This window comes from Rhipicephalus microplus, chromosome 4, assembly GCF_043290135.1.
Source record: "Rhipicephalus microplus isolate Deutch F79 chromosome 4, USDA_Rmic, whole genome shotgun sequence".
Classification (NCBI taxonomy): domain Eukaryota; kingdom Metazoa; phylum Arthropoda; class Arachnida; order Ixodida; family Ixodidae; genus Rhipicephalus; species Rhipicephalus microplus.
Genome location: NC_134703.1, coordinates 69,879,606 through 69,897,773, shown reverse-complemented (window position 1 = coordinate 69,897,773; position 18,168 = coordinate 69,879,606). Strand labels below are relative to the sequence as shown.

Sequence of the window (18,168 nt, the reverse complement as noted above, 5' to 3'; positions counted from 1 at the left end):
GTAAACTGCACATCAGCAAGCATTTTGTGATCGCCAGCTGTCATTCATCGAATCACCGTGCCGTACTCGTGAGTGAGGCCTAGTCGTCGAACGCGGTAGCGGCGGTCTACCTCGGTTCATCGCTGGAGCTGCTGAATGTGCCTCGTTAATGTGTTCATTCAAGGCCGCGCGCACTTTGTGTATGATTCAGTGCATTTTACGGGTCCACAAACAGCACTGCTGATGCGAATTCAGCCTGTACGACAGAGCGTCAACTGATAAAACTTTTTCGTTATAGTAAAAAAATATTGAATATTAGGCACGATTAGGATAAAAGGCATGTGTGTTGAAGTGCTTACATCAGACCACCGCAAGTTCATACTTACGCCGTGCGTATTTATTGCTTAATTATTAGAAACAAAAAGGCTTTAACCTGGGCTACAGGAGGTCAGAATGTGGTGCCTATATATACTCGGTGACTATATGGTAGGTGTGTACTGCGTGTGGCAAGCTGTGGTGAGTGCGAGTGTTGTGATATTACGTGAACGTTGTGATAATGTTTGTGTACTGTAATCATTGTTGTGCGTATTAAATGTAATGTAATTAAAGTTACGCTTGCGCGTGGTACGGCTGCTGACGTAATTTTTTTTCTCGGTCGATGCAAAAAATTTACTCCCATACTGACCTGAAAAAGTTCCCCTATGGATGTAAATAAAAACCCCCCTGACACCATGCGAAAACCCCCTTCTGATGGGGAGTAAATTTTTTACTCCCAGAGACGGGTTTTTTAAAACTCCCATCTGGGTGTGCGCTAGAGGACACGGTCATTTACTCCCATTTCGGCTTATTTCTGTTTACAGTGTAGGCTGTATTGAGTTCGTAATCCAGCTCATAGGGTCCTCATATTTTAGCTAACTTGTCAGAAACCAAAAAAAAAAAAGCTATTTGCAGGTGCGGAAAAAGGGAATTCCTGTATTCATTTTCAATTGTTCACGCGCGAATCGGTGGCACTGTTGTCAAGATGCTCGAGATGTAACCCGAAGGTTGGAATCATGGCCGCGGCATTCGCTTTTTGATGGAGGTGAATCGCGAGAGGCCCGTACACCGTGCGATTTCAAGCCCCGTTAAACAACACATGGTGGTCGAACTTTCTGATGCCCTCCGTTACGACGCGTTTCGTGATCATGTCATTTCGGCACATGAAACTACATAAAATATTATATTTTTGAAATGATTTAATGTGTGCGCTTTTGGTTCAGTAAGCGATTGGGCCCCCATTTCGGTTCAATAATACTGGAACTCACCTCACGCAATCTCAAAAGTTCGTGACTACCTTTCTGATGTTTTCTGCCTTCTATAATTCTTCTAAGCAGACTCAACTATATTGCTTCTTGAGATTAATGTTTTAATCGGAAATGGGGCGCGTCGTGTGTACGACGTTGCTATAGGTACTGTTGTGAGCACCATGACGAGGAACATGGGAGCGCGGGATGAGTAGCCTGAGACCACACCTCCACTGATATTCGCATGGCGCTGTCAAAAACAAAAGTGGAAATGGGGACGGTTTTCCGTGAAGTGTTCCGTGCCATCACGCGTCGTTTTCAAGCATATGCTCAAAATGTGTCGCACACACAACAGCTTGATGTTGTCCCTCGTATTGTAGCTGTCACGGGCAGCAAAAGGCGGTGCCGTTTTTTTTTAAATAATGCTTTACTTTATCTTGCAGAAGAATTGATAGGCGGGCTTTTGGTACATATTCATTATGACAGCGTGGTAGCGCTAACAAATGGGGCAAAGTAACAACGTACACAAACAAACGCAAATATGGGGACGCGCTTACGATTCGTAGTTCCTAAATTGCGCCATTTTGGAGAAAAAAAAAATAAAAGACAGCAGCCTTGCTACGGGCCGGCTGTTCTTATTGACTTTCGTCGTTCACTTCCTCCAACTTGCCTAGCGCGTTCCCTTGCTAAGTTTGATGCGCCAAGGCGCGTTTGCTATTTCACATAGAAACTTTAGAACTATGTTACATATTCAAAATAGCTGTTTCGGCGTTTCTTCGAAAGGCCGTTTTCCTACAAGCAGCGGAAAAAGAAAAAAGATCACTAGTTTGAAAGGTGAGTTACTTTTGGTAGCACATTAGAAAATCCGGTCTCAATTCTGACGAAACATTTTTTAAATAGGAGAGCGCTCATGTGAGTAAATGCATGGTTTCGATATAACATATAATATCCTCATATGCTTCGTCAAGGAGATATAATGGACCGATATGACCCTTGCTGTGTGACCCCGCTGCTACTGTTTTTCGGAAATTGATTGATTTGTGGGGTTTAACGTCCCAAAACCACCATATGATTATGAGAGACGCCGTAATGGAGGGCTCCGGAGGTTTTTCGGAAATAGAAATTTTGATTCCGCGAAATTTGAATGTGCCCGCATAACATATAAGAAACCCCGATGAAACAAATATATCGACTGCGATCATGCATGTTCGATCTTTCGTGGATTGTCCCAGATAAGACATCACAATTTATAGACGAGGGGATCGCGCCGACGACTATATTTCCTCTTGAAAGAAAAGTTTCTCGAATGTTTTCTTTTGTAGTTACCGTCGTACTGTAATTCTTCGCAATGAACGCTTACTAAACCTCGGTAACTAGCGCACGTGGTATTCTTTGACCATTCTCGCGAGACACAGTTCAGGCTGTTCGGTGCTTCCTCAAAAGCCCCTGAGAATCTTGCGGTATAAAACTTAGATGAGAGAAGCTCATTTTAGAAATCTTCCGGGGAGCACCTTAGTGGCGAACAGAGCCCGTTAGTTAGGGATCACCGAAGGTCATCGCTTGTACGAAGCAATGGAAGTAGTTAAAGACGTAGGTCTTCAACTTTTCATTGTTAAAGCGTTGTACTAAGCGGGGTTTTTTTTCGTTGTTTCTTTGCGTTTTCTTTGTCTGCTACGGCATATTTTTTTTTGTTACTTGAAGCTTCACTTGAGAATCGGTTACGCTTAATTGCTTTATTTTTGCAAGTGTTCCCTGGGGCTTTTCTTTGTGGGAACTGCTCTTTTTATTCTCTGTGTGATGAGCTCTCATTAGTGCGGCACGCTGCAACTTCGCGGCTGATGAGGACGAAGCATCATTAGTAGTTTCATGGCTTGACATTAACGTTAATAACGGGCTGCGTGGTGTATGAATCATGCCGTCATTGAGCCCATTGTGGTGATTCGGTGCGCGGGTTCTCGAATTTGTATGCCTTATCGTTCTTTTGAGTTTTCGTTTGTGTGCTTTGTTGTTCGTTTATATGACGCACCGACAAAGTATTAAATAACTGTGCAATAGTGAGGGAATGTTGATTCGCAGATGATTGTGCAAGTAGCCTCGTGTTAACTAGGACGTGCGTGCTATGAAACTAAGTTCTTTTTACGCGAATTGAAATATTTGGTATTTAGACATCTTAGAATGAGAGGGTAAAAACTAGATTATGTGCTGAAAGCGCTTAGCAGTAATGGGGCAGGCATTGCTGAAGTATCGTAATTGGAATTTTGTTGGTTGTTCAGAGCACACATTCGGCGAACAGGGTCACATTTACAACTTGTGCTTGTTTGCAATGCTGGCTCTTCGATCGTAGCTAAAACTAAAACGTCAGAGCATGCTAGGCGTTTAATGGAAATTCGGATTTGGCAGAGCAATCGCAGTTTGAATGTCTGGAAGGTCGACTGCTGGAAAAGTGGGCTGGGTAATCGCCATATATAGGTTGCTAATCGACCAAATAGTGATTTCAGGGTATAAAAATTACCGGAAGCTGTAGGGCAGAAGCCAGAACTAGATTGCGTAACTATAATTGCGATGCTGTAAGTTTTCTCTGCAATAGATCCATGTTCATTTCATGTTCTTTCTCAGTATGGTTCCATTTTTTTATGTATTTATTTGCTTTTATTGAAGAATACTTTACATGCCGAGCTGCACTGTGGGACATGCATCGCATGGCCATTTGAGCTAGGAGTTGTTTGCTTTCCTGTGGTAATACTAATTTCTTATGGATGCAGAAAAGCTCAGGACTTTCTCTCTCGCCATTGCAACTTCGTGTTTGTATCTCGCGCTCTCTGACGCCCCTCTGTTTACTATTCTTTTTCGAAGTATGCAGCCCCGCTAAGCCTCCTTTTTTCCCCTCTTTCTCTTTCGTTTTGAGCCCGTCGCCATCAAATATTCACATGTAGAAAGGTTATTTAAATAAGAGGCTCATACAAAGATAAACCAAAGAAACGAGTCTATACTGTCACTTGCAACTGCGTCGTTTTGCGCTGTTCCTCTCTTTGTCTCCCCTGCATCGCCATCTTTCTCTCCTGATTTTGAGTTCATTCCACGTTCCACCGCAGTCCTATGTAGTTCATCTTTCTAGGTCTTCATTTGTTTGCTTCGTCTCTTTGGCTCTACGTGCAGCTATGAACGGGAGTGGGTTTTCTGCTTCCCCAGCTAGGACGCAGCGGCGTCGGTGGCGCCAAAATTAATGGTTGTCGCACGGTATTCCGGAGGCCTCGCTGTAGCATCTACCCTGGTGCAAAACAACGTGCCGCCTGACTGCCTCCTCCGCGCGCTCTCGCTTATAGAAAATAACATTTCTGCAACCTTCGGAAAGAAAGAAAACACGGACAAAAAAGTGGTACATCGAACGCTACGCACTATTCGAATGCGCTGGCGCGTTTCGCTGTGCACCTGCGGGCTGCACTTTTTTCTCGCTAAAACCACATAACGTGGCGGAGCGGTGGTGCTTTTGAGGTGGCAAGAATATTTTTTTTTGTGTGCGTTTACTTTCCACCGTTTCCGGGCTGTCCTTGTTTTGTTTGGCGCGGTGAATATTTGCGGAAGGTAACAAACGTGTCATTAGCGGTCGTTGTTTTGTTTCTTTTCGTGTGTTTCGACATTGTTTGTCTACTTTCGCTGTCACCGTCAGTGAGGACCCCAAAGTGCCGTTGTATGAGCGATGCGCAACGTAACGTGCAAAGCGAGTTTTTCGTGGTCTTGAAGCCCCGCTAGTGCAGTCAGCTGAAGGCAGACATGTTACGGCATTGTAACAGCTTCTTTTATTAGTTTATTTGGCTTCGTCAAAACCAACGCGAGGACGCGGGATAAAGCCGGGTGCCAGTTCGTCGTAAGAACAACACAGCGGCTGACGGAAAATCACGGAGCCGCACACTACCGCTCCTGCTGTTTTTTGGTCTTTTAAGCGTTGTTGTTTCGTTTTTTAAACTTGAGGTGCCGTGTTATTGTGAAAATTTCCTGAAGTGCGTTGTCCACTGCGGCTGTCTCGGCTGTCATGACAAATACAGGGGTTACGCAGAGGCAGGCTTGTATGCAGCCTTATTGGTTTAATAAGTGTACGACGAACGTGCTGTTTACGTGTTTTCTTTTGTGCGGAATCACGTAGCGCAACGAGATACGAAGATGTTACTGTAGGCACTGTAAAAGAAATCAGAAAGAAAGACAAGAATGCAGAAGATACAAAGTACGCTTTTTTATATTAACGTACAGCGAAGCCCCATCGATCCTTCGTTATTTGCGCAATGCTCAGGTGCGTACGAAAAGGCGTGTATGTCTATATGCCCTTCATTACTCTGCACTGTACTTAGCCAACATTGTTAGTTAACGTCCACTGCCGTGAAGAATTTGCTTCTCGTCGTAGAGCCGCTATGAGCAAGCGTTAATGCCTTCAGCTGTCTGGCGTACGTTCATTCACCCAGTTAATTGGTACAAGCTGAGTGCCGTCGCTGCGTTGACATCACCACTAACAGCAACTCAGCCGTTTCCGCTGCTTGGAATCAGCAGGCCGGCATCCCTCTTCATTTCACGGTATTGTCATTGAAACAAAGTTGCATTGAGGTGACGCATTTCTGCCGGCGCGGTTAGCGAGCTCTATAATCAAGCATCAGCAGAAGCTGCGAGGCGAAATAAACTTGGGGCCCTCGCCTACTTGCAGTATGCGCTCAGCGTTCCCAGCTCTCAGGCAGGCATGAAACTAAACAAACCAACGAACGCGCGCGCCCACGAAGCATTCTTCTCCGAACATGGTACCGACAAGTCACCTGTGGAATGCGATGAAGATTGCGTCACTTTATCAGGCGACAGCCGAGAAGGCTGCTGTACTTGCGCGCGTGTGCGTATACGTCAGTGTATATGCCCCAACCTACGTTCTCCGGCCTTCAACACCTCCCTCGAACCCTCTTTTCTCTGCACACCGCGTCGCTATGTCGTGGCGTGCTTGCACGAATGAGCTCCTTTACGTCTCTGCTTCGTTACTGTTTTCGCTCCGTGCGCTTGCCTCGCTCAGCGCCGGGCTGCTGTCCGCTGTCGGTGACCCAGACTGCCGCTTGGTGGCGATGGTATGAGCTCTCCTTCCAGCCACGCTGGCAGAGTTACGACTCTCAAGTGTTGACGTAGAGGAGCGTAGACGCCTTGCTTAACGCTTTTTTTTCTCTCTCTTTACTTTGCCAAGGAGGGCTATATTCTTCTTGTCCGTGTTTTTTTTTTTCCCTCCACTCACACGACGCCTTCCTTAGAGACGTCGTGTGAGGGGTGTCTGTCTCCAAAGTTATTTACGAGGACCCGTACCTTCGAGCTTGCTGGAGTGGGTTCTTTTCTTTTCCCCTTTATGCTCTTTTTTTCTTCCTCTCGCCGGATATGTACGCAGCGAAGGTAAAATTTATGGCCCTGCCCAGGTTTCGATCTCCTCTTAAAGAAGCTGCTCTAAATCTTGGAAGGAAAGCAAAAAAAAAAAACGCAGACATGGCGCCCCGTACATTTCCAATAGCGACGAAAGCCGTGCCATGAGGAACGTCCTGGCAAAAGACCTGGCTGCTGCTTCGTCCCTAAATCAAATGCTGGTACACATATTGAGACACCAGTCGCGAAATGAGAGGCCCCTTTCGTCTCCATCCTCCTTGTTCTCGTGGAAATGGTGAGGATTGCCCCGAGGTGATTGGAACCCTCTCCTGAGTGCCCCGTTGTACTTCGCTCGTCCCGCGCGTCTAAACGTGTGGATTAAATTTGTTTTATCTTTCTTTCTATATATACAAACTCATTGACAATGCGCTCAAGAGTTCGTTGCAGTAATGCATTTTTTATTCAGTTTCTCCGACCAGCAAAGAGAGGGCTCTACTTCGTCAATAAATCACTCCAGATACTACACACGCAACCCTCACGAAGCAGCACACTCGTCATGGGGACAATGACCTATAGGCAGCCTATGGTATAGGTGCGAATGAGTGAGCTTCGCTGAGCTTCCTCTGTGACTGATTATGATTGGACTTCGTTTTAAAGCAGATAGTAAGGCGCGATGCGAGTATTCTTATAAAGACTCGCCTTGATTAATGTGCGTGCATCTTCCTGAGCCCGGGTGACATGCTGTGTTTTCTTGACGTTATATATTGTGTGCGCAGTGGTGCTGACTTGTGAAAGAATGTCTTCAATGCTTGTACGCGGGAGTGTGATTTGATTGGACGGATATCCGAAAAGGTTTGCTCCTTTCAATGACGCACAAAAGGCGTCATTGCTCCATCTGCATCATTTTTGGTCCCCAAAAAGTTCACTTTATTACGTGCTTTGCATATTACAAAAAATAAAAAAAATACGAGAAAAGGGGGTACCTTGGACATGAAAGGACAAATACAATCATAGCAAGAAGAAGACGCTGATTAAAAAAAAGCAAAATTTCACTCATCTAAATATAGTATTTGTGACTTGACTGTAAAATCTGAACAAATTCAATATGATTTTATTATTGTATGCTTTCCTGCTAAATTTTCGTTTTTTAACTTTCTTTTTATGCAAGGCACATATACTATATCCTGCATCCGATATTGTCACACTTGCTGAGGTCTTTTCGGGGACTGAACATATCTATGTACTAACAAACAAGAAAGAAAACACTAATGGACCAACGTTTTCTGTGTTCTTCACTCGAACGCACAAAAGGGAGGACGTAATACCGATAATTGTTTTTTTTAAACACTGCCTACGACAAAGTACTCTATTGAAGTGTGTCCTAGCTCTTTCACTGCTTATCTAAACTTTGGAAAACATTTCACCGAGCTGTTTCATCGATTCATTGAAATGACTTTATTGTGCTCGCGTAAGAATAGATCGACGAAAAGTACACCGGTACAAGCTTTTGACGGATTCTGCTGCTTCCTTTATTTGCCGCGGCAGTCGCATTTTTATTCGAAAAGTAGTTATCGACATAGTCTTCCACAGGGTGCCTGAATCATGGATTCTCCGTGGTGCTTCAATTTCCTTGTGCTTATTTTCGTGCAATAGAATGAGCTTAGGGCAAAAGGTCCGGAAGACGTCTCGCGTGGGATGTAAAAGAACTTTCTAATAGGCTAAAGGTGGGGCGGAGAACGCGTCTGTGAGAGAAACGGCTTCTTGAAGCATTGTGACGCTAGCTAAATGACCTATATTGTAATGCTACATCAAGTGAGGTGATGAACTTGAACTCAAGATAAACGGTAATGTCGTGTAGGGCACATGCCGGGTTCCTCATCAAAGAGAAGCACAACAAGAACTCAGATCGTGGCTATTGAAGGAACACTTGTAGAAAAAGGAGGCATGATGTGCAAGTTTTGGTACGTACCAATTAGTGCCATTGTTCGTTGTCCTCATCCTTTATGATGTTTTAGTGTATGAGAAGTGATACCGTAGCGCGTGTAATAGCTCTCTTACGTTCAAGCTAGAAGCCTGAGACATTAATTTCGGTATATTATGTATGAGCACTCTATCATTACATCGGTTATTACATAGTTGACATAAAGTGGATAACAAGATAATAGCTCGCGTACATTGCAATCGCGCTCACACAGAAGTTGTTTACAAAAACCCGCGGGCATGTTTAAAGCGTGTTAGCCGCGTGCGGTTCTCACGTAATCATAATTGACTACGCTGTTCGAAATGTTATTTGTCAAACACGATATGTAAGCTGCGAAATTGAGCTCCTTGCTAATGTGACTGCCTTTAGATTGCCGCGTAATCCAAGACCGTAATTTTGTAGCTTCGTGCGCTCGCCTAGCGATTGTATGTCGTGTCCCCCCCCCCCTCCATTTTTTTTTGTGTGAGTGCATTCATCTTATTTTGCGGCTCCGTTTCAGTAGTGCAAATTCTTACCGATTCTCCCAGTTGTCAGTCTTTCTAATTAGATACTGTTCAGCTAGAAACATTTCAAGCGTCATTGCAGGTGGTTCCAACAGTAGCTTGAAGCGCTTCCGAAAAAAAAAGGGTGGGGGGGGGGGGGGGGGAGGATGAAGGAAAAAGTTATGGCAGGCTGCTGATTAGCTTAGTTTGTGGCAACCAAACGTGCATTTACAGATGGGAGGGTTAGTCAGCGCCGTGAGCAGCCGTTATGGTGATTGGTGAACACTCCTTCATTTTTGTCTTGTCTGTCAGGTAGCACGTGACCTTACTTCGAGCTGGCACATTTGTCTGTTAGTTCTCATTAATATTTTGTCTAAGAGCAAAAAAAAAGGGGGGGGGGGCATTCACGCTACTTTCCTTCATTCATGCCGAGGGTCTCTTTGTGGCAGACTTCATGGCTTAAGGTTAGTATGCGAGAATTATGGCTCAGCTGCCAGCTCGAAATTGGGTCATGTGTTAGGTGGGACCAACAGGGCACAAAAATAGAGTGTTCCACACTTACTGTATTGGCTGCTCATGGAGGTGACTGACACTCCCATGTTTTATTACAAATATATAAGATGGACGAAGGGATAACGGCCACCGCAGATCAGTTCGCGAAGCATTGGACGAATTATTCAATGGTCGTAGGTTCGGTCCCTGCTAGCGGCAAGATAACTTTTCGTCCACTTTTATTTTCGCACTTACAATACACTGACTGCTATTAACATCCCCTACACTTTCCTTGGCAACATTGTCCAAGTTTTCAGTAATAATCGGTCTTCTCTCGCAATTTTGTTGAGGTTTTGTGGCAAGGCATGCCTGCCTAACAGAAAAGCATGATTTACAGTGTGCCTGAGGTAGTGGCAAATGAAGTGCGCTCTACTGGCGCACAGGGGCGTAGCCAGCAGGTGGCACACCTGACACGTGCCCCCACCCCCGAAACGTTTTTTCGCCATTGCATAGAGAGCGAAAATGGCCATTTCAAGGGGGCGCCCCCATCCGAAATCTTGGTGGTGCCCCTCCCCCCCCCCCCCCCCGAAAAAAATTTCTGGCTACGTGCCCCTTGGCGCAGTCCTGCACGTTTTCCTTGGTTTCATTCGTCTTTAGAGCCATTTACGTCTAGTTTTTCTGTTTCATCTTTCCTCGCGTTGCGCATTGTCTCATCCTTCTCGCTGCACATTCGCAGGCATCCGCATCTGCAGCGTATGACTCACAGAGGGTAGCATGCCAGCATTGACACGATTATTTGAAGGCCATGATAACAGAATAACTTCTCTTCAAGTTTTTATATGAAGGTTTTCGCTACGGGTGTTGAACGCGTTACGTCACAAAATGTAAGCATACGCTAGAAGTAGTGGAAAAGGGCCTACAGCGTGAGCATGACGCAGTGTGCTTATACAGGACAGAAAAGGAGAAGCACACATACACAGTGCTGTATGTGTGGGTTTCTTCTAGTTTTCTGTCCCGTATCTCGGCGCCTTTTCACGCTCATAACGTACCAACTGGCCCGGCAACAAACATTGTTGCCCACAACTTGCGTCATCTTGTTATGCTTTGTTGCATTGCAGACGAGCGTAACAAAAAAGCACGCTTTACAGAGCTTGACCTAACAACGAGCTGTCGTTACAGTAAAAGCTCGTCCATTCAAACTAGAATGGCATCATAGAATTGTTCGAATTAAGAGGAGATTCAATCAGCGCCTGAGCGCCAGAATGAGTGGCCATCGCGCCACATTGTGTGGGCAGAATTTAAAAAAAGAAACCTTTGAAATCGTTGTCGCAAAGCCGCAAGTGCATGCTTGTAGGGGGTGATTTCGTATATTGAGGTCATAAAGTTTTACCTGTGAACAGATTAATTGATCTGTCAGTGTTATACACTAGCCATACACAAGCAGCGACATGCATTCACTTGAGCAGTGAACCTTAACCTCGAAATGTTTGACGGTACGTATGCTCCAAAACACTTTCATTTACATGGCAGAGTTAACGCGGTCAAACCTATAGCATATTAGTATTTTGCATTTGCTGCCAACCAAACTTTGTAGAGTATGGATGCTTTGTCATGTTAATAAAAATTAATGTTGCAATATATAAAATATCATTGTGGTTGTTCTGTCTCGACTCCATCAGAATCGTTGCAAGTTTTCCCAACAGCTTCAGCGCAGCGTCTGAATTGTAATTTGCGGAGAACTTCCGCTTATTCGCACCTATGGAAAATTTGGTTTGGTTTAGTTTTGCAACCCATCGTAACCCCCTGCGTTGCCTTCTGCAAAGAGCGATAGAGGTCTGAGGACTCCTAGTTAGAATTAACCGTTGTGGATATCCATGTGTTCGAATTACTAGGAGTTTGCCCGTAAGGAAATTCACAGTGCTGTGCCGGCATCAAGGCGTCGATCCAAATTAACCGAGTTCGAATCAACGAGCTCTTGCCTGGGTGGTTTAATGCTACTACCCTTAGTTTGCTCTGTAATCACTTCCCGGTGTTTTATCGGTAAGCGAGTGCTTATAAGCTGTTGCGTGGATTAGATTAGTTAAAGGGGCGATGAACGAGAGAGGAGCACGTGCGTGCAACTACCTTTTCGTCGTTGCTATGCGACCTGTTTAAATCTTACTTTCTTGTCATTACCCCATTGCCCTCACCGTATCGCATCTTTTAGCTAGTTGTAAGGCAGTTGGTCCGCAATGCTTTCTTTGGCCTAAAGTGAATAATCTGATTCACTACTGTTTGTTATGTTGCGTGCAGCTCAGTTTCCGCAATCATTTTTTGGAACGTTGTGCGCCGAACGAATGTATCAGTTTCTGCCAGCCAAATGCATCGCTCCTTTGGGGGTTCTTCCCGCAGGGTCGTTTTTGGAGCTTCGTTTTTGGCGACGAGCTACTGCAAGGGTTGAAAAAAAAAAGCAGAAACTAATCGCTAAGGCGATAGGTTGTTCGTAACCGATATATTCTTTCAAAGAATGCTTGCTAACGATAGGCTCATTTGCCTCGAAAATTGTTTCATTAACCCACTCTTTAAAGTCAGTTTCTAACCTTGAAATCGTTGGGGGGTCTTTTTCAAGATTGCTGAATTGTTTTATTTTATCGATACTCACTTTTACGGCACTGAGTAACGAAAAGCAATGCTTGCACTCGTCTTCTTAGTTTCGTGATTCGGGTGTATTTTAAACACTCTGCCAGGGGTTGTTATGTAGCTCATATTAACATCAACAAACAGCTTGGAAAGAATGATAAAAGGACGAAACACAGTCCGTGGAAAATATAAGTAGCAGATCGTTTGGATTTGAAGGCAGTGCTTCGCGAAACCTGTAGCATAGTAATTTAATATATTGAACATGAAGAAAATATGTGCTCTAGCGTCCCGTGCACACCATTAATGGAAGGCTTGGATGAAAAGTTTGGTTTAAATTTGGTGAGGGAGCCGCGGAAACTTTTTGCAATGTTATCTGATCTCAACTACGCTTGAGTGTCTTCCCGGACTTTTCACGGTGAGTTATTCTCGTGTGATCTTTGACTTCCCTTTCAACCGTCCTTATTTGAAGAGGATGGGGCTTAGTGTATTCGAGTTCACCGGCGCGTTTTAATCGGGTTAGTTTGTTGAGCGCAAGGAATAGATAGACAGCGCTTCTACAAATATGGGCCGCCTAATGCTTGTTTTAGAGTATTATAATCGTGCTTGCGCGTTTTTTTTTCTTAGGTTGATATTTGTGTTAGTTTGAAATGGTGTGTAACCGTGCGCTTTTCCTTCTCTTTCTAGTGATAATATTTCCGTTGATTGCATCGAATTCAACTCTTCCGGCACCACGTATACTTACAGGCATTCATAAGCGTTATTTTCGCTTAACTTGTTCAGATTCTTTATAACTTTACGAACTTTACCAAAGGGCGTGCAGTTCTCGCTCATAATAATAGGTTTGGCTTTCTTGCTTTTTTTAACAGGGCTCAGTTTGTAGTTCTTTTAAAACTGTCCCAAAGAAAGCTTCACTGTAAGTTAAAAAAATTCTTTAGGCGTTGAGAGTTTTCAAAGAGTATCGCGAGCATCGAACAGTATTGGCTGTGAACTTCAGCGTTCCTCAATGAATAACCTTAACTGCATTCGTCGATTTCTCAAGAAAAATGAATGATCTTTCTGAGTAAACACGTTGGCTTCTGTCCGCGCAGTGCTTACCACTCGGCAACAAGACCGTGTATCGATAACATACTCCCAACTTACGTTCGAAAATTCAGAGACGCGTCGCCCCACCGCGGTGGTCTAATGGCTAAGGTACTCGGCTGCTGACCCGTAGGCTGCGGGATCGAATCCCGGCTTCGGCGGCTGCATTTCCGATGGAGGCGGCGGAAACGTTGTAGGCCCGTGGGTTCGGAATCGGGCGCACGTTAAAGAACCCCAGGGGGTTGAAATTTCCGGAGCCCTCCACTACGGCGTCTCTCATAATCCCATGGTGGTTTTTGGACGTTAAACCGCACATATCAATCAATTCAGGGACACGCCGTGTGTCGCTTTCCGATAGCGAGGTTGCGCCATAGGTCTTAGTGCCTGCTTTGGTCAACAAAACCCTTAATAGGAACTCTAGAGAGTCGTTGCAGTGGTTTATCATATATATATATATATATATATATATATATATATATATATATATATATATATATATATATATATATATATATATATATATATATATATATATATATATGTGTGTGTGTGTGTGTGTGTGTGTGTGTGTGTGTGTGTGTGTGTGTGTGTGTTCGTAGTTCGTAAAAAAGATGCGCTATTCGCCCTGCAACCATGAACAACCAAGCAATGCGAGCTCAAAACGTACCGCTTTCATAGTGAAAGACGAAAATACACTCTAAATATGGATGTGGCAAATGCTTGCCTTTTATGCGGAATTCCTCAGGCGGTAAGAGTTTCTGAAGCGATTTTCTCAGGAGCGTCTTTTTTGCTATTTAGAACGTATACTCCTACATGCACACAGGCTCGCTCCGCTTTAAGTTACAATATCTGTAAAATGTCGCTTTCATTTTTTTTTAATTTTTGACCTCACCATTCTGGTTACAAACCCGTTACTTCATTTGTCCAAGAAGAGAAACTTTAAGGAAAAATTAAGCCCACCCGTGACTTGACCTCTCACTTTTCCTCATCCTGATCAAAGCACCTCATTGCGATTTATCGCGTAGACTGGAGCAATGTTCAAACAGTACCCTTCCCGTCTACTTGCAGATTCGCCAACCCCAAGGTGGTGATTGCTTACTGCAAGCTTCTGTCTCACTACCGAACTAACCCACCGGCGACGAATCAGCACGTGCTGCGCATGTTGCACCGTCTCGCCTGGGACCTCAAGATGTACCCGATGCTCTTCCAAGCCAGCGTATTCAAGACATTCCAGAGTATCATGCACGACTGCTGCTCGCTTCCTAAGGAAAGAGTTGACGGCACTCTGAAGGTGAGTGCAGCTTACTGATAGAGGAAAATGTATTTCTCTCTCTCTCTCTTTCTTTCCCAGTTTGCATACCGCTGTTGAATATATGAGAGAGGCACAAGACCTCTCTCATATTTAGGTATCTTTATAAAAAGAAGAAAATAAAAAGTATAATGGAAACATCAAATAAGATGTCTCAAACTTCGCGACATGAAACCACAACCAAACGATTAAGGGGTGCGGCGTTGAAAGAAAGGGAGGCTACGTGTCAATTTTGGTTACCGCGCGTTTTTACATGCTTCCAACTGTAAATAGGTAGGCGTTTCTTTTTCAGTTTTTTTTTTCAGCCGCCAAGTCCCCCGCAGAGTTCATTGAAAGTAAACTGCTGTTTAATTGAGGTGTTCGGCTTGCTTATCTTCTTTCTTTGATGGATTCTGAATGCATTCTCGTGTACAAATCGTTGGTTTATTGCTAGCACAAGTAAGGGCTAGTACGTTAGACTACAAAAATTCTTAGGATCACTAATGTTAATGCTAAAGAAATGGCGAATTGCCGTCTGCTAACTTGGCCTCGTTATTCTGTAGTTTACGTGTCCATTTGTGATTGTGTTATTATTGGTATAGACTAGAAGCTTCACATCTTAGTTTCTGTTGTTAATGCACTTCTATTATGTAGTGTGTGTTGCTAAGCGTTGCATATAACTGTGTACGCCTAAACTGCTCATCCCTAAGTAGTATAATTGTTACTCAAGTTGGGGCAGTTTAGGGGCATTCAGAAACGTGCCTAATCAAGCATAAATTCGTGCCTCGTCTGAATTGTACGTAACGACCGCCGGTGTCATTGCGTTTCAGGAACTCTCTCGCCTCGCAACATTTGTCGTGCGCAAGTTCGTTGCTGCGGCTCAGGAAAACAAGATTGCGTTCGCAGAGTTGCTTTTCTGGAAGAATACGAAGGACGCCTACGAACTGGTTCACGGCTACGGCAGCGGATCGAAGTGAGTTGGTTGATTTTTTTTTTTTTTGAGTAAGGTTTTGTTTTGTTTTCTTGAATAGAGAGAGAGAGAGAGAGAGAGAGAAATAAAAAGAAGGGAGTGGGTGAGGGAGGTGGAAGTAGAGGTTTTCTAAAACTATGAATTTGTCGTCTTACATGAGACGTTGTATTAAGACGGAGCCTCACTGAAGTTAAAAAGTCAAGTTTTTTTACGTAGCGTTCTAGGTAGGTATACAGGGTGTCCCATGTAACTTTAGCCAGAGTTTTTAAATATGCCGGCACACGCGATTACGACGCGACCAAATGCATGTTGCTCTCACCGTTGCCTGGAGGTAGCCGGACTATTTTTTGTGTTCTCAAATATTGTTTAATTAGATATGTTTGATTAACTAACTTTTCAAGAAACAAAGATAGATCAAAATGCATTGATAAAGTTGTAGATCGGGTTGCAAAACGTCTGATTAAACAGTTTTGAACTTTATATCTGTTAGATATTAGTGTTTTTTTGCTAATTACAAATACTTGTGAAATACAAAAAATACCACGTGACAAACCCGCTCGTGCACTTCCAGTTCGCACAATTATTCTAGTGCTCCCTAAGGTTCCACGTACTAACGACCATAGATAGCATTTGCCCGATTGTGCTGTCTCGGCAGGGCCGCAACGTTGGTGTTGGCTTCACGATCAACGCGTTTTTCTATCGGCCACAAAAACGATAACCGCTGTGACTGCTTCTAGCTCGTTGATTCTAGAGCACTGGAATCATCGTTCGCACTGACGCGCGAGCGGGTTTGTCACGTCGTTCTTTTTTGTATTTCGTGGGCATTTGTAATTAGCAGAGAAAGAGTAATACTTAGAAAGTTCAAAACTATCTATTTGGACATTTTGCAAACCGATCTACAACTTTCTCATTGAAATTTTTTATCCGTCTTCGTTCCTTCAAAAGTTAGTTAGTTAAACAGATCTAACTAAACAATATTTCAGAACAAAAATTGAGTCTGACTAACTCCAGGAAACGGTGAGCAACATGCATTCGGTCGCGTCGTAATTACGTGTTCCGGCATATCTCTAAACTCTGGCTAAAGTTACGTGGGACACCCTATGGGCGATAGCGTTTGCGTCAGTACAGAACCACCAGTAACCGGTCATTTTTTTTTTTGGTCCTGTGGATGTATTCCTACCAGCACACGTAAGTGAAATTTTCTTTCCTTTTTTGTAATGCTTTTTTTTTTCGGTCTATCCTTGCGTGCGCGTACCTTTGCGTACCTTTATCAGGCTTTGCGCTGGCATATTTGTAGTGGTTGTCGACGTGACCTTTTAAGCTTCATTTTAGATCCGCATTAATTCGGGAGTGGAAAGGATCACGCTCAGAATTACTAACGCGCTGACTTACTCAAAAAAAGGAAAGAAAAGAATGCCCATGATGATGGTGGGCAAGTAACTGACTCTTGGTCACTCTTTTTGGATAAGTATTAGCAGTGTTGGGTTGGTGCTATAAAGGAACGAGAGGAAATGCGCTAATCGAAATTCGGGCCACATAAGCGTATTGAGTAGCATATCGTAGAAAAAATGAAGTGAGTACGAGCGCTTTCTGTTTGGCATATGGAGCTGCATAAAGTTTTGTTATAGCACCGTGACTCCTTCCCGAGCTTATGTATTCGAAATAGAGGCCTTCAGGTTGGACTTGAGCCGGCACATTAGAATCATTTGTTATACAGATATATTCGTTGCACGAGCATTCGACTGTACGCACACCTTGGCTACTAAACGTATTTTACGGTAAGTGGACTTTTTCAGAGGCCGGATTAGCCGTAAAACTGGTCATAAAATACATCTAGCTCTTTCACGGTTGGTAGGCAGCACGGAGAAGTCTCAGAGAGGTGATTTTCGTGTGGTGAAAATGAAGTATCACCGTGTAAAAGCAGTGAAATGTAGTGGCAGTGAAATAATTGGCAGCCTGCCGTCTTCCGGCTTGCCTCCAATGCGTTCCACTTGCGATGGCGCTCATTTGGCTGATGATGTACTCACTGCGAAAGAGCACGAACGCAACAAGAGAATGCAGAAAAAAAAAAGCTTGGATGAAGTAAGTTATAGCAGATATAGGCTGGCTGGGGAGACGGGACTAATTTCCTTTTACTTGTATGGACGTCTGTTTCATATGCCCAGGATTCAGCCTTCAGCATGAATATAAACGTTAACATATTCCAAAAAATATAGATTTATGGGTGACCTGGTAAATACTTGCTGAAGCGAAGGAGCGCGAAAATTCTAGCATTAAGAGCCAGCGCTAATCCTTTTTGTTGTTTCTTTCGTCTCTAGTGTAGCTTGTTTGATTGCGGTCTCTTCAATTAGCAGTTATCTTTTTTTTTTAGTGGCGTGCTATTGTTCCTTCCGGCGCGGTTTCACATTCGGTGCCGTCATGCGAGTGAATTGTTCAAGTCGACCTTCTCGTTATGGTTAAAAGCGAAGATAATCTTTCTCAGTTGCGGAATCTCACTTTTTTTTTTTTCCTGTGTAATTTTCCCAGCGGCGCTCGCTTTCGACCGAAGCTTTTAAGAATTGGCGGCTTCCATTGGCGCCTGGATTCTTCGAAAAAGCGGCTAGTGTGCCCAGTATAGCGGA

General features: G+C 43.9%; 2 protein-coding genes across 2 annotated transcripts in view; one reads left to right on the top strand and one right to left on the bottom strand.

Moving 5' to 3' along the window:
- timeout (circadian regulator timeout) overlaps nucleotides 1–18,168 on the top strand; it is a 318,914-nt gene that overhangs the window by 227,849 nt on the left and 72,897 nt on the right. Inside the window, exons 17-18 of the mRNA XM_037423870.2 lie at nucleotides 14,358–14,580; nucleotides 15,408–15,550. Coding sequence (XP_037279767.2) covers nucleotides 14,358–14,580; nucleotides 15,408–15,550 — 366 coding nt within the window. The remainder of the gene's footprint in view (nucleotides 1–14,357; nucleotides 14,581–15,407; nucleotides 15,551–18,168) is intronic.
- Nucleotides 1–18,168, bottom strand: part of LOC119172098 (uncharacterized) — a 252,954-nt gene that overhangs the window by 167,486 nt on the left and 67,300 nt on the right. The gene's annotated exons all lie outside the window — the stretch shown is intronic.